This window comes from Cherax quadricarinatus, chromosome 35 (genome assembly GCF_038502225.1).
Source record: "Cherax quadricarinatus isolate ZL_2023a chromosome 35, ASM3850222v1, whole genome shotgun sequence".
Taxonomy (NCBI): domain Eukaryota; kingdom Metazoa; phylum Arthropoda; class Malacostraca; order Decapoda; family Parastacidae; genus Cherax; species Cherax quadricarinatus.
Window position 1 is genome coordinate 16326489 of NC_091326.1, and position 15789 is coordinate 16342277.

The 15789-nt window shown below is 47.4% G+C and overlaps 1 protein-coding gene across 1 annotated transcript in view; it reads left to right on the top strand.

Annotated features, from left to right (window-relative positions):
- The window catches only part of LOC128695033 (uncharacterized), a 475326-nt gene that overhangs the window by 393269 nt on the left and 66268 nt on the right, over positions 1-15789 (top strand). The window contains exon 5 of the mRNA XM_053785424.2: positions 14522-14686. Coding sequence (XP_053641399.2) covers positions 14522-14686 — 165 coding nt within the window. The remainder of the gene's footprint in view (positions 1-14521; positions 14687-15789) is intronic.

A 15789-nucleotide genomic window follows, 5' to 3' on the forward strand; every position in this document is an offset into this window, starting at 1 on the left:
TCAGTAGTCAGCGGCTCGGTGTTTCAGTAGTCAGCGGCCCAGTGTTTCAGTAGTCAGCGGTTCGGTGTTTCAGTAGTCAGCGGCTCGGTGTTTCAGTAGTCAGCGGCCCAGTGTTTCAGTAGTCAGCGGCTCGGTGTTTCAGTAGTCAGCGGCCCGGTGTTTCAGTAGTCAGCGGCCCAGTGTTTCAGTAGTCAGCGGCTCGGTGTTTCAGCAGTCAGCGGCCCAGTGTTTCAGTAGTCAGCGGCCCAGTGTTTCAGTAGTCAGCGGCTCGGTGTTTCAGTAGTCAGCGGCCCGGTGTTTCAGTAGTCAGCGGCCCAGTGTTTCAGTAGTCAGCGGCCCAGTGTTTCAGTAGTCAGCGGCTCGGTATTTCAGTAGTCAGCAGCTCGGTGTTTCAGTAGTCAACGGCCCAGTGTTTCAGTAGTCAGCGGCCCAGTGTTTCAGTAGTCAGCGGCCCGGTGTTTCAGTAGTCAGCGGCCCAGTATTTCAGTAGTCAGCGGCCCGGTGTTTCAGTAGTCAGCGGCCCAGTGTTTCAGTAGTCAGCGGCCCAGTGTTTCAGTAGTGAACGGCTCGGTGTTTTAGTAGTCAGCGGTCCGGTGTTTCATTAGTCAGCAGCTCGGTGTTACAGTAGCCAGCAGCTCGGTGTTTCAGTAGTCAGCGGCTCGGTGTTTCAGTAGTCAGCGGCCCAGTGTTTCAGTAGTCAGCGGTTCGGTGTTTCAGTAGTCAGCGGCTCGGTGTTTCAGTAGTCAGCGGCCCAGTGTTTCAGTAGTCAGCGGCTCGGTGTTTCAGTAGTCAGCGGCCCGGTGTTTCAGTAGTCAGCGGCCCAGTGTTTCAGTAGTCAGCGGCTCGGTGTTTCAGCAGTCAGCGGCCCAGTGTTTCAGTAGTCAGCGGCCCAGTGTTTCAGTAGTCAGCGGCTCGGTGTTTCAGTAGTCAGCGGCCCGGTGTTTGAGTAGTCAGCGGCCCAGTGTTTCAGTAGTCAGCGGCCCAGTGTTTCAGTAGTCAGCGGCTCGGTATTTCAGTAGTCAGCAGCTCGGTGTTTCAGTAGTCAACGGCCCAGTGTTTCAGTAGTCAGCGGCTCGGTGTTTCAGTAGTCAGCGGCCCGGTGTTTCAGTAGTCAGCGGCCCAGTATTTCAGTAGTCAGCAGCCCGGTGTTTCAGTAGTCAGCAGCTCGGAGTTTCAGTAGTCAGCAGCTCGGTGTTTCAGTAGTCAGCGGCTCGGTGTTTCTGTAGTCAGCGGCCCAGTGTTTTAGTAGTCAGCGGCCCGGTGTTTCAGTAATCAGCGGCCCGGTGTTTCAGTGGTCAGCAGCCCGGTGTTTCAGTAGTCAGCGGGCCGGTGTTTCAGTAGTCAGCGGCCCAGTGTTTTAGTAGTCAGCTGCCCGGTGTTTCAGTAGTCAACAGCTCGGTGTTTCAGTAGTCAACGGCCCAGTGTTTCAGTAGTCAGCGGCCCGGTGTTTCAGTAGTCAGCGGCCCAGTGTTTCAGTAGTCAGCGGCCCGGTGTTTCAGTAGTCAGCGGCCCAGTGTTTCAGTAGTCAGCGGCCCGGTGTTTCAGTAGTCAGCAGCTCGGTGTTTCAGTAGTCAGCAGCTCGGTGTTTCAGTAGTCAGCGGCCCGGTGTTTCAGTAGTCAGCGGCTCGGTGTTTCAGTAGTCAGCGGCTCGGTGTTTCAGTAGTCAGCGGCCCAGTGTTTCAGTTATCAGCAGCTCGGTGTTTCAGTAGTCAGCGGCCCGGTGTTTCAGTAGTCAGCGGCCCAGTGTTTCAGTAGTCAGCGGCCCAGTGTTTCAGTAGTCAGCGGCTCGGTGTTTCAGTAGTCAGCGGCTCAGTGTTTCAGTAGTCAGCGGTTCGGTGTTTCAGTAGTCAGCGGCTCGGTGTTTCAGTAGTCAGCGGCCCAGTGTTTCAGTAGTCAGCGGCTCGGTGTTTCAGTAGTCAGCGGCCCGGTGTTTCACTAGTCAGCGGCCCAGTGTTTCAGTAGTCAGCGGCTCGGTGTTTCAGCAGTCAGCGGCCCAGTGTTTCAGTAGTCAGCGGCCCAGTGTTTCAGTAGTCAGCGGCTCGGTGTTTCAGTAGTCAACGGCCCAGTGTTTCAGTAGTCAGCGGCCCAGTGTTTCAGTAGTCAGCGGCCCGGTGTTTCAGTAGTCAGCAGCCCAGTATTTCAGTAGTCAGCGGCCCGGTGTTTCAGTAGTCAGCAGCTCGGTGTTTCAGTAGTCAGCAGCTCGGTGTTTCAGTAGTCAGCGGCCCGGTGTTTCAGTAGTCAGCGGCTCGGTGTTTCAGTAGTCAGCGGCTCGGTGTTTCAGTAGTCAGCGGCCCAGTGTTTCAGCAATCAGCAGCTCGGTGTTTCAGTAGTCAGCGGCCCGGTGTTTCAGTAGTCAGCGGCCCAGTGTTTCAGTAGTCAGCGGCCCAGTGTTTCAGTAGTCAGCGGCTCGGTGTTTTAGTAGTCAGCGGCCCAGTGTTTCAGTAGTCAGCGGTTCGGTGTTTCAGTAGTCAGCGGCTCGGTGTTTCAGTAGTCAGCGGCCCAGTGTTTCAGTAGTCAGCGGCTCGGTGTTTCAGTAGTCAGCGGCCCGGTGTTTCAGTAGTCAGCGGCCCAGTGTTTCAGTAGTCAGCGGCCCGGTGTTTCAGTAGTCAGCGGCCCAGTGTTTCAGTAGTCAGCGACCCAGTGTTTCAGTAGTCAGCGACCCGGTGTTTCAGTAGTCAGCGGCTCGGTGTTTCAGTAGTCAGCGGCCCAGTGTTTCAGTAGTCAGCGGCCCGGTGTTTCAGTAGTCAGCGGCCCGGTGTTTCAGTAGTCAGCGGCCCAGTGTTTCAGTAGTCAGCGGCCCAGTGTTTCAGTAGTCAGCGGCCCAGTGTTTTAGTAGTAAGCGGCCCGGTGTTTCAGTAGTCAGCGGCCCAGTGTTTCAGTAGTCAGCGGCCCAGTGTTTCAGTAGTCAGCGGCCCGGTGTTTCAGTAGTCAGCGGCCCAGTGTTTCAGTAGTCAGCGACCCAGTGTTTCAGTAGTCAGCGGCCCGGTGTTTCAGTAGTCAGCGGTTCGGTGTTTCAGTAGTCAGCGGCCCAGTGTTTCAGTAGTCAGCGGCCCGGTGTTTCAGTAGTCAGCGGCCCGGTGTTTCAGTAGTCAGCGGCCCAGTGTTTCAGTAGTCAGCGACCCAGTGTTTCAGTAGTCAGCTGCCCAGTTTTTCAGTAGTCAGCGGCCCGGTGTTTCAGTAGTCAGCGGCCCAGTGTTTCAGTAGTCAGCGGCCCAGTGTTTTAGTAGTCATCGGCCCAGTGTTTCAGTAGTCAGCGGCCCAGTGTTTCAGTAGTCAGCGGCCCGGTGTTTCAGTAGTTAGCGGCCCAGTGTTTCAGTAGTCAGCGGCCCGGTGTTTCAGTAGTCAGCGGCCCAGTGTTTCAGTAGTCAGCGGCCCAGTGTTTCAGTAGTTAGCGGCCCGGTGTTTCAGTAGTCAGCGGCCCGGTGTTTCAGTAGTCAGCGGCCCTGTGTTTCAGTAGTCAGCGGCCCGGTGTTTCAGTAGTCAGCGGCCCAGTGTTTCAGTAGTCAGCGGCCCAGTGTTTCAGTAGTCAGCGGCCCGGTGTTTCAGTAGTCAGCGGCCCAGTGTTTCAGTAGTCAGCGGCCCAGTGTTTCAGTAGTCAGCGGCCCGGTGTTTCAGTAGTCAGCGGCCCTGTGTTTCAGTAGTCAGCGGCCCGGTGTTTCAGTAGTCAGCGGCCCAGTGTTTCAGTAGTCAGCGGCCCAATGTTTCAGTAGTCAGCGGTCCGGTGTTTCAGTAGTCAGCGGCCCAGTGTTTCAGTAGTCAGCGGCCCAGTGTTTCAGTAGTCAGCGGCCCGGTGTTTCAGTAGTCAGCGGCCCAGTGTTTCAGTAGCCAGCGACCCAGTGTTTCAGTAGTCAGCGGCCCGGTGTTTCAGTAGTCAACGGCTCGGTGTTTCAGTAGTCAGCGGCCCAGTGTTTCAGTAGTCAGCGGCCCGGTGTTTCAGTAGTTAGCGGCCCAGTATTTCAGTAGTCAGCGGCCCAGTGTTTCAGTAGTCAGCGGCCCGGTGTTTCAGTAGTCAGCGACCCGGTGTTTCAGTAGTCAGCGACCCAGTGTTTCAGTAGTCAGCGGCCCAGTGTTTCAGTAGTCAGCGGCCCAGTGTTTCAGTAGTCAGCGGCCCGGTGTTTCAGTAGTCAGCGGTCCAGTGTTTCAGTAGTCAGCGGCCCAGTGTTTCAGTAGCCAGCGGCCCGGTGTTTCAGTAGTCAGCGGCCCAGTGTTTCAGTAGTCAGCGACCCAGTGTTTCAGTAGTCAGCGGCCCGGTGTTTCAGTAGTCAGCGGCTCGGTGTTTCAGTAGTCAGCGGCCCAGTGTTTCAGTAGTCAGCGGGCCGGTGTTTCAGTAGTCAGCGGCCCAGTGTTTCAGTAGTCAGCGGCCCAGTTTCACTAGTCAGCGGCCCAGTGTTTCAGTAGTCAGCGGCCCGGTGTTTCAGTAGTCAGCTGCCCAGTATTTCAGTAGTCAGCGGCCCAGTGTTTCAGTAGTCAGCGGCCCAGTGTTTCAGTAGTCAGCGGCACAGTGTTTCAGTAGTCAGCGCCCCGGTGTTTCAGTAGTCAGCGGCCCAGTGTTTCAGTAGTCAGCGGCCCGGTGTTTCAATAGTCAGCGGCCCAGTGTTTCAGTAGTCAGCGGCCCAGTGTTTCAGTAGTCAGCGGCCCTGTGTTTCAGTAGTCAGCGGCCCAGTGTTTCAGTAGTCAGCGAACCAGTGTTTCAGTAGTCAGCGGCCCGGTGTTTCAGTAGTCGGCGGCCCAGTGTTTCAGTAGTCAGCGGCCCAGTGTTTCAGTAGTCAGCGGCCCAGTGTTTCAGTAGTCAGCGGCCCAGTGTTTCAGTAGTCAGCGGCCCGGTGTTTCAGTAGTCAGCGGCCCAGTGTTTCAGTAGTCAGCGGCCCGGTGTTTCAGTAGTCAGCGGCCCAGTGTTTTAGTAGTAAGCGGCCCGGTGTTTCAGTAGTCAGCGGCCCAGTGTTTCAGTAGTCAGCGGCCCAGTGTTTCAGTAGTCAGCGGCCCGGTGTTTCAGTAGTCAGCGGCCCAGTGTTTCAGTAGTCAGCGACCCGGTGTTTCAGTAGTCAGCGGCTCGGTGTTTCAGTAGTCAGCGGCCCAGTGTTTCAGTAGTCAGCGGCCCGGTGTTTCAGTAGTCAGCTGCCCGGTGTTTCAGTAGTCAGCGGCCCAGTGTTTCAGTAGTCAGCGGCCCAGTGTTTCAGTAGTCAGCGGCCCAGTGTTTTAGTAGTAAGCGGCCCGGTGTTTCAGTAGTCAGCGGCCCAGTGTTTCAGTAGTCAGCGGCCCAGTGTTTCAGTAGTCAGCGGCCCGGTGTTTCAGTAGTCAGCGGCCCAGTGTTTCAGTAGTCAGCGACCCAGTGTTTCAGTAGTCAGCGGCCCGGTGTTTCAGTAGTCAGCGGCTCGGTGTTTCAGTAGTCAGCGGCCCAGTGTTTCAGTAGTCAGCGGCCCGGTGTTTTAGTAGTCAGCGGCCCGGTGTTTCAGTAGTCAGCGGCCCAGTGTTTCAGTAGCCACCGACCCAGTGTTTCAGTAGTCAGCGGCCCGGTGTTTCAGTAGTCAACGGCTCGGTGTTTCAGTAGTCAGCGGCCCAGTGCTTAAGTAGTCAGCGGCCCGGTGTTTCAGTAGTTAGCGGCCCAGTATTTCAGTAGTCAGCGGCCCAGTGTTTCAGTAGTCAGCGGCCCGGTGTTTCAGTAGTCAGCGACCAGGTGTTTCAGTAGTCAGCGACCCAGTGTTTCTGTAGTCAGCGGCCCAGTGTTTCAGTAGTCAGCGGCCCAGTGTTTCAGTAGTCAGCGGCCCGGTGTTTCAGTAGTCAGCGGCCCAGTGTTTCAGTAGTCAGCGGCCCAGTGTTTCAGTAGTCAGCGGCCCGGTGTTTCAGTAGTCAGCGGCCCAGTGTTTCAGTAGTCAGCGACCCAGTGTTTCAGTAGTCAGCGACCCGGTGTTTCAGTAGTCAGCGGCTCGGTGTTTCAGTAGTCAGCGGCCCAGTGTTTCAGTAGTCAGCGGCCCAGTGTTTCAGTAGTCAGCGGCCCGGTGTTTCAGTAGTCAGCGGCCCAGTGTTTCAGTAGTCAGCGGCCCAGTGTTTCAGTAGTCAGCGGCCCAGTGTTTTAGTAGTAAGCGGCCCGGTGTTTCAGTAGTCAGCGGCCCAGTGTTTCAGTAGTCAGCGGCCCAGTGTTTCAGTAGTCAGCGGCCCGGTGTTTCAGTAGTCAGCGGCCCAGTGTTTCAGTAGTCAGCGACCCAGTGTTTCAGTAGTCAGCGGCCCGGTGTTTCAGTAGTCAGCGGCTCGGTGTTTCAGTAGTCAGCGGCCCAGTGTTTCAGTAGTCAGCGGCCCGGTGTTACAGTAGTCAGCGGCCCGGTGTTTCAGTAGTCCGCGGCCCAGTGTTTCAGTAGTCAGCGACCCAGTGTTTCAGTAGTCAGCTGCCCAGTGTTTCAGTAGTCAGCGGCCCGGTGTTTCAGTAGTCAGCGGCCCAGTGTTTCAGTAGTCAGCGGCCCAGTGTTTTAGTAGTCAGCGGCCCAGTGTTTCAGTAGTCAGCGGCCCAGTGTTTCAGTAGTCAGCGGCCCGGTGTTTCAGTAGTCAGCGGCCCAGTGTTTCAGTAGTCAGCGGCCCGGTGTTTCAGTAGTCAGCGGCCCAGTGTTTCAGTAGTCAGCGGCCCAGTGTTTCAGTAGTTAGCGGCCCGGTGTTTCAGTAGTCAGCGGCCCGGTGTTTCAGTAGTCAGCGGCCCAGTGTTTCAGTAGTCAGCGGCCCGGTGTTTCAGTAGTCAGCGGCCCAGTGTTTCAGTAGTCAGCGGCCCAGTGTTTCAGTAGTCAGCGGCCCGGTGTTTCAGTAGTCAGCGGCCCAGTGTTTCAGTAGTCAGCGGCCCAGTGTTTCAGTAGTCAGCCGCCCGGTGTTTCAGTAGTCAGCGGCCCAGTGTTTCAGTAGCCAGCGACCCAGTGTTTCAGTAGTCAGCGGCCCGGTGTTTCAGTAGTCAACGGCTCGGTGTTTCAGTAGTCAGCGGCCCAGTGTTTCAGTAGTCAGCGGCCCGGTGTTTCAGTAGTTAGCGGCCCAGTATTTCAGTAGTCAGCGGCCCAGTGTTTCAGTAGTCAGCGGCCCGGTGTTTCAGTAGTCAGCGACCCGGTGTTTCAGTAGTCAGCGACCCAGTGTTTCAGTAGTCAGCGGCCCAGTGTTTCATTAGTCAGCGGCCCAGTGTTTCAGTAGTCAGCGGCCCGGTGTTTCAGTAGTCAGCGGCCCAGTGTTTCAGTAGTCAGCGGCCCAGTGTTTCAGTAGTCAGCGGCCCGGTGTTTCAGTAGTCAGCGGCCCAGTGTTTCAGTAGTCAGCGACCCAGTGTTTCAGTAGTCAGCGGCCCGGTGTTTCAGTAGTCAGCGGCTCGGTATTTCAGTAGTCAGCGGCCCAGTGTTTCAGTAGTCAGCGGCCCGGTGTTTCAGTAGTCAGCGGCCCAGTATTTCAGTAGTCAGCGGCCCGGTGTTTCAGTAGTCAGCGGCTCGGTGTTTCAGTAGTCAGCGGCCCAGTGTTTCAGTAGTCAGCGGCTCGGTGTTTCAGTAGTCAGCGGCTCGGTGTTTCAGTAGTCAGCGGCTCGGTGTTTCAGTAGTCAGCGGCTCGGTGTTTCAGTAGTCAGCGGCTCGGTGTTTCAGTAGTCAGCGGCTGGGTCCCAGATCACGCCTCACGGTGGATGGCCTAATTCAAGATTGCGTGTAATGTATATATGTGTATATACATTAATAACACTGCAGTTCTTTGTCCGTACTTTTACGTCATTGGCAATAGTCACATTGTTTGACCTTACTGAGTTGTCCTTGTTTCACTTCTACATCCCTGGAGGGTGTCCCGGGGGTCAACGCCCCCTCGTCTTGCTCCATGACTATCTACATAAAGTTTAATGTTATTTTTTAGATGTAAATGATGACTTACCCTTCTGAATCTTTGCTTTTTAATTACTGTGTTTTGTGAGCTTAAAAGAACCACATTTATTATTCTCTACTGAAATATTGAGAAAAATTAGTGGGGGAAAACGTGATGAAAAAAAATATAAAATATATGGATAATTGTAAAAAAAAAAAATTAATAGTCAGTACTTACTGAGAAACCTGTTTTAATTGGTTATATCCAGGTGAAACGTATAATATTTTTGTCTTAAAAAAAGGGTCAGATGATGTTCCGAATACTTAATGGGGAAACACGATAATATATACCAGTTTCTGGTTTTGCCTTATTATTAGGATAATGTCGCTCATTTAGTTGTATTCGCTGGGTTATTTAACGCTGGTTTGTGTGGGAGGTATTACTTTGTGCCAGGTACTGAAGGTATTCCCTTGAGACTGAGTTTGAAGGTACCGGTATAACTTTGAAGCATGTGTTGAAAATATTACTGTATATTTTGAGGCAGGTGTTGAATATATTTCTGTGACAATTGGCAGCGCCATAATTCAGCCTTCAGTGCCCTCTCGTGATTAAGATGATCAGTTATTCAACCTACGCTAGTCAATTCCACATCATGTGAACGTAGGTTTTCCTGCTGGCGACTGATAAGAACTTCCCTCAGGTAATGGTTGAACAAATGATATAGCAGTTCTGTCTGCTGATTTTGAACCGTGGTTTCGGCACGCCTCTGGCCAGACAGTGATAGAGCGAATGATAATGAAAGTGTTTTTCCTTTTTCGGGTCACCCTGCCTTAGTGAAAAACGGTCGATTTATTAATAAAAAATAAAAATCTGCAGATTCGGCAGGATCCAAGGGTGTAGACCAGGTCACGGGCCGGGCCGCGGGGACGTTGACCTCCCGGACCCCCCTCCAGGTATCACTGATAGTTTTGCTTCCAACCACACCAACAGAAGAATCTAGTGCTACATTATTATTATTATTATAATCAAGGAGGAAGCGCTAAACCCGGAGGATTATACAGCGCCTGGGGGGGGGATATGTGGAAGGCATTCAGGCTTAATTCGGGGAACTGGAGCATAGATCCAATTCCCTAAATATCTAGTGCTACAACTTTTCATTTATTCTGAGCCTCTGATTAGAGAGAAGAAATGTTATGTTGTGGCTGTATATTATTACATTAATAAACTCATAGCAAATATCATTATTTTGATGGTTAATATATTGATGTAACTCTTCCTACATATTAGTGCAATTTCATGCGATCGTTGTTCTTATTCCTTGATATTTACGATGGTTTTCTCAATCTTTTATGAATTGTGAATAAAAACGTTCTTAGAAAACATTGTTATTTGTATTTATCTATACCTTTGATATACCTTTGATGGTTTCCGAGAGCTTCTCTACTCCCGGAGCCTGGCCATGGGTCAGGTTCGTCTGGTACTTGCCTGGTCAACCAGGCTGTTACTGTTGGTGGCCCGCATCCCCAAAGATCCATCACAACCTCGTTGATCTGACACCTGAAAACCTCAACACTTCTTCCAGCAGTGTTTCTGATATCTTCTGGTAAGATGTTAATCTGAGACCACGAATGTTGATGCAGCGTTCCCTTATTGTGCTCACTGCACCCCTGCTTTTCACTGGATTTCACTCCCTCCCATATCTCTCCCTCCAATATGTTATGGCATTGTGCAGATTTGGGACAAGGCACTCCAGGTATATATTATCATGTAACTCTCCTTCGCTCCAGGAAGAACATATTTAAGACTTTAAGGCGTTCCCAGTAATTTAAATGCTTTATTGGTTCTATGCGCAAATACAGACTAAGTTTAAATAATGTGCTTGTTCTGCAAAAACATTTCCTAACCTCCTGTGCCAACCAGTGCTGGATTTAGACGAAGAGAAGCCCTAGGCTCTTCCTCTTGTGAGGTCCCTCACAATCCCCAACCCTCGCCACTAGAGGAAGATGGAAGAGTTTTAAACAAAATTCAGTGAAGCCCAGGATGATGACGGTTGTTTGAAATTCCGCAGTTCACAATTCCTCCTCTAAAGGGCATAAGATATTATCGTTAAATACCGTAGTGATTGAAAAAAGCATAAAATTTTAAATTAATAGTGTGAATTTGTTTACAATAACCGAATTTTGTAAACTAGCAAGAAAGGAAAACCTTTGTGCAACATCACTGTAGACAGTAGCTCTTCTTAAATTGGCTTCAAATGCAGTTAGTATAGGAATAAAGGATTTTATCCTAAGCTTATCTTTTGAAAAGAGTTCATCTAAGGCATCAGGACCAGGTGCACTTCCGTCATTTCCTTGCCGTTTCCTTATTCTTTGTCTCCTTATGACAGTTCTGTAGTTAACATTTACCAAGATGTCTTTTGCTTGTTGCTCAAACTAATCAAAATCTCTAATTTTGCTTAAAAAAACCTGAAGTGAACTGTACAAACATGCACAAGTACTCAACGACAGTTCTGAATGTCTTTGCTGACCTTGTGAAAATGACCTAGTACATGAGTTCAAAAATGACCTAGTACATGGGTCCAAAAATGACCTAGTACATGGGTCCAAAAATGACCTAGTACATGGGTCCAAAAATGACCTAGTACATGGGTCCAAAAATGACCTTGTACATGGGTCCAAAAATGACCTAGTACATGGGTCCAAAAATGACCTAGTACATGGGTCCAAAAATGACCTAGTACATGGGTTCAAAAATGACCTAGTACATGGGTCCAAAAATGACCTAGTACATGGGTTCAAAAATGACCTAGTACATGGGTCCAAAAATGACCTAGTACATGGGTCCAAAAATGACCTAGTACATGGGTCCAAAAATGACCTAGTACATGGGTCCAAAAATGACCTAGTACATGGGTCCAAAAATGCAGCATAAGCACAAATTCCAGTTTTTTCGTTTACTGCCAAATATTGTCAGCTTGAATCCTGGTATCACCCTTCTCATTAACATCAGAGTACAATTAACTGAGAGCTTCAGTGATAACACTGTAACTTTCAAAAATAGTTTCTGTGGCTTTTGCATGTGCTTCCCACCTAGTGTCTTGACAAATATTTACGAACTTTTGACTGAAGTTGCAACACTTAGTTTAGAATTGCCCATCTCTTTCTGGAGGATGAAAAAAAGGTATAAATTTCTCTGTTGATACCAAAATAGTTCACTGCATAAAGGCAGCAATCAACGGCCGAACGGCCCGTTAAATTTAAAGAGTGACGGCGCATGGAATAAATCTTGAATTTTTTTTTTTTTTTTTGCTGCATACCGTTGTACCTTCCAGCCATGTTGGCAGCATTGTCGGCATTTTCTAAAGTCAGTTTCATGCTCAGTAGTGAGATAGTTAAACACTGAATCAGTCATGGTTTCTCCTAAGTGGTCTTTTAGCTCAAAGAAAGTTAAAAATCTCTCACTTGGTAAACCGTCTTCAGGTGATACATATCTGATGATTAAAGTCAACTGATCAGTATGTAAAATGTCAGGTAATCTACTGACAAGCTGAAATATCCAGCTTTTTTCACGTCATCTTGAATTGCGACATTGACTTTTTTTTTTTTGCCATTAGTTGAATCATTTCCTCACATACGGTTTTTGACAAATAGGAGAGATTTCCAAGCCGATTGATATAAGCGAGTGAAAATGGATCAAATTTTGCTACTAGTTCTGAAAGACCAAGATAATTGCTGTTATTTGGAGATCCAAATTTTTGAAGATTGAGACACTTATGCAGCATATGGGAATCTTTATTCAGGAAACGTTTCGCCACACAGTGGCTTTATCATACTCCTCTCCTTACGCCTTCCTCTTTGTATTGGACTGATGAAGCCACTGTGTGGCGAAACGTTTCCTGAATAAAGATTCCCATATGCTGCATAAGTGTCTCAATCTTCAACTTGTCGGTTTTTCAAACCATTCATCACAACTGTCAGACACTGCAGCATCATGGGATCTTGTTACAAAGAATTCTTCAACACTTATTCAACCTTTGGACGAAGACCTACTTCGACTAGTGGATGGTACCACTATGACCCCGCCTCCGCCTGCTTCACCTCACCTCTCTACAGTATGTAAGCCACGTCTACGGCCCTATGCTGTACATTCTACAAGATTGATGGACTGAACACATCGACTCCAGGCTGAGGGACTGATTACCTCATACTCCTCCTCTCCTTACGCCTTCCTCTTTGTATTGGACTGATGAAGCCACTGTGTGGCGAAACGTTTCCTGAATAAAGATTCCCATATGCTGCATAAGTGTCTCAATCTTCAACTTGTCGGTTTTTCAAACCATTCATCACATCCAAATTTTTCATTGTCTCCTCTGAGTGGTATACCTGGTTCTGCAAGAATGTGGGTTACAACGATAATTCTCTCCATGACATGCCGCCAGTACTGCTTTTATTTGTTCCTCTATCTTGGAAATATAAACACATATGCAGTATAATGTGATCCTTTATTGACAACGTTTCACCTACACAATGGGCTTTTTCAAGTCACACACAGATCTACCTGGGGTGGAAGGTACGGGAGTGTGTGACTTGAAAAAGCCCACTGTGTTTACCATTTTGTCCCAGGCACATGTCGATTAGACACTAGGCCTGTGTGGGTGAAACATTGTCAATAAAGGATCACATTATACTGCATATGTGTTTATATTTCCATTGTGTCGGTATTTTATACCATTTATTTCCTCTATCTTTGAAGTTAACGTTTGTCCTCGCTGCCTTGTTAGGTAGGTCAACATGACATTACTCTGTTTCTCTGAGTTTTCACGAGTTTGAATAACATGGAAGTTTTGCCAGTCATCAAGCACTTCAGAAGTTAAATCTGTAGCAGAAGATGCTGTATAGCCCTTGTGGCTTAGCGCTTCTTTTTGATTATAATAATAATAATAATGTAGCAGAAGATGCAAGGTTTGGGAAGAGTTTACAAAGCAATAAATCTGCTTTTTGAGGGAGAATACACAAGCCACTCTCAGCTGTTTCCCCATTGACTTTTGTTGAATAAAATAGAGCTTTTGTGCAAAACCTGTACTGTTTTTTGTACACTAGCTTGGAATTTGAAAATGGTCAATTTTTTGAGATATTACTTAGGTGCGGGTGTTTTTTGAAGATATTACTTAGGTGCATGTGTTTTTTGAAGATATTATTTAGGTGCAGGTGTTTTTTGAAGATATTACTTAGGTACAGGTGTTTTTTTGAAGATATTACTTAGGTACAGGTGTTTTTGAAGATATTACTTAGGTGCAGGTGTTTTTTGAAGATATTACTTAGGTACAGGTGTTTTTTTGAAGATATTACTTAGGTGCAGGTGTTTTTTGAAGATATTACTTAGGTGCAGGTGTTTTTTGAAGATATTACTTAGGTGCAGGTGTTTTTTGAAGATATTACTTAGGTACAGGTGTTTTTTGAAGATATTACTTAGGTGCAGGTGTTTTTTTAAAATATTACTTAGGTACAGGTGTTTTTTGAAGATATTACTTAGGTGCAGGTGTTTTTTGAAGATATTACTTAGGTACAGGTGTTTTTTTGAAGATATTACTTAGGTACAGGTGTTTTTTTAAAATATTACTTAGGTACAGGTGTTTTTTGAAGATATTACTTAGGTGCAGGTGTTTTTTTGAAGATATTACTTAGGTGCAGGTGTTTTTTGAAGATATTACTTAGGTACAGGTGTTTTTTGAAGATATTACTTAGGTGCAGGTGTTTTTTGAAGATATTACTTAGGTGCAGGTGTTTTTTGAAGATATTACTTAGGTGCAGGTGTTTTTTTGAAGATATTACTTAGGTGCAGGTGTTTTTTGAAGATATTACTTAGGTACAGGTGTTTTTTTGAAGATATTACTTAGGTGCAGGTGTTTTTTGAAGATATTACTTAGGTACAGGTGTTTTTTTGAAGATATTACTTAGGTGCAGGTGTTTTTTGAAGATATTACTTAGGTGCAGGTGTTTTTTGAAGATATTACTTAGGTACAGGTGTTTTTTTGAAGATATTACTTAGGTACAGGTGTTTTTTGAAGATATTACTTAGTTACAGGTGTTTTTTGAAGATATTACTTAGGTGCAGGTGTTTTTTGAAGATATTACTTAGGTGCAGGTGTTTTTTGAAGATATTACTTAGTTACAGGTGTTTTTTGAAGATATTACTTAGGTGCAGGTGTTTTTTGAAGATATTACTTAGGTGCAGGTTTTTTAAAGATATTACCTAGGTGTAGGTGCTTTTTTTTTTTTGAAGATATTACTTAGGTGCAAGTGGTTTTTTTTTGAAGATATTATATAGGTGCAGGTGTTTTTTGAAGATATTACTTAGGTGCAGGTGTTTTTTGAAGATATTACTTAGGTGCAGGTGTTTTTTGAAGATATTACTTAGGTGCAGGTGTTTTTTGAAGATATTACTTAGGTACAGGTGTTTTTTGAAGATATTACTTAGGTGCAGGTGTTTTTTGAAGATATTACTTAAGTGCAGGTGTTTTTTGAAGATATTACTTAGGTGCAGGTGTTTTTTGAAGATATTACTTAGGTGCAGGTGTTTTTTGAAGATATTACTTAGGTGCAGGTGTTTTTTGAAGATATTACTTAGGTGCAGGTGTTTTTTGAAGATATTACTTAGGTGTAGTCGTTTTGAAAGTTGTTATTTAAGACAGCCATTGACTCGTCTCTGCCCTGCCCGACAGTTCGACCTTGAGGGGTTCGGGGAGATCCCGTGGCCAGACTTCAGGAACGCGCTGGTACACCCTGAGTTCGTGGCTGCCGTGGACGTCTGTAAGAGAGAACAACTGGCGGCTAAGGCTCTCACTCCCTCCACCTCTGCCATCACTTTCCAGGACTTCGTCAATGTGGTGAGTACCTGTGTCATGTTCGCCATTACTCGGTACCCTGTGTCATGTTCGCCATTACTCGGTACCCTGTGTCTTGTTCCTCATTACTCGGTACCTGTGTCATGTTCTTCATTACTCGGTACCTGTGTCATGTTCTTCATTACTCGGTACCTGTGTCATGTTCTTCATTACTCGGTACCTGTATCATGTTTCTCATTACTCGGTAGCCTGTGTCATGATCTTTATTATTCGGTACCTGTGTATGTTCCTCATTACTCGGTACCTGTGTCATGTTCTTCATTACTCGGTACCCTGTGTCTTGTTCCTCATTACTCGGTACCTGTGTCATGTTCTTCATTACTCGGTACCTCTGTCTTGTTCTTCATTACTCGTTACCTGTCTCATGTTTCTCATTATTCAGTATACATTGTCATGTTCTTCATTACTGGGTACCTATGTCATGTTCCTTATTATTTGGTACCTGTTTTCATGTTACTTATTACTCAGTACCTGTGGCATGTTCTTCATTATTCGGTACACGTGTCACTCGCTTGCCTCACAAATTCACATTTCATTCACTCATACCTGGCTTACTTATACCTGGCTCACTCATATCTGGCTTACTCATACTTGGCCCACTCATATGTGGCTTACTTATATCGGGCTCACTCATACCTGGCTTACTCATACTTGCCCCACTCATACCTGGCTTATGATGAATGGTTTGAAAAACCGACAAGTTGAAGATTGAGACACTTATGCAACATATGGGAATCTTTATTCAGGAAACGTTTCGCCACACAGTGGCTTCATCAGTCCGATACAAAGTAGAAAGGCATAAGGAGAGGAGGAGTTTGAGGTAATCAGTCCCTCAGCCTGGAGTCGATGTGTTCAGTCCATCAGTCTTGTAGAATGTACAGCATAGGGCCGTAGGTTTTTCAAACCATTCATCACAACTGTCTGACACTGCAGCATCATGGGATCTTGTTACAAAGAATTCTTCAACACTTGTCCAACCTTTGGACGAAGACCTACTTCGACTAGTGGATGGTACCACTATGACCTCACCTCCTCCTGCTTCGCCTCACCTCACTTCAGTATATAAGCCACGTCTACGGCCCTAT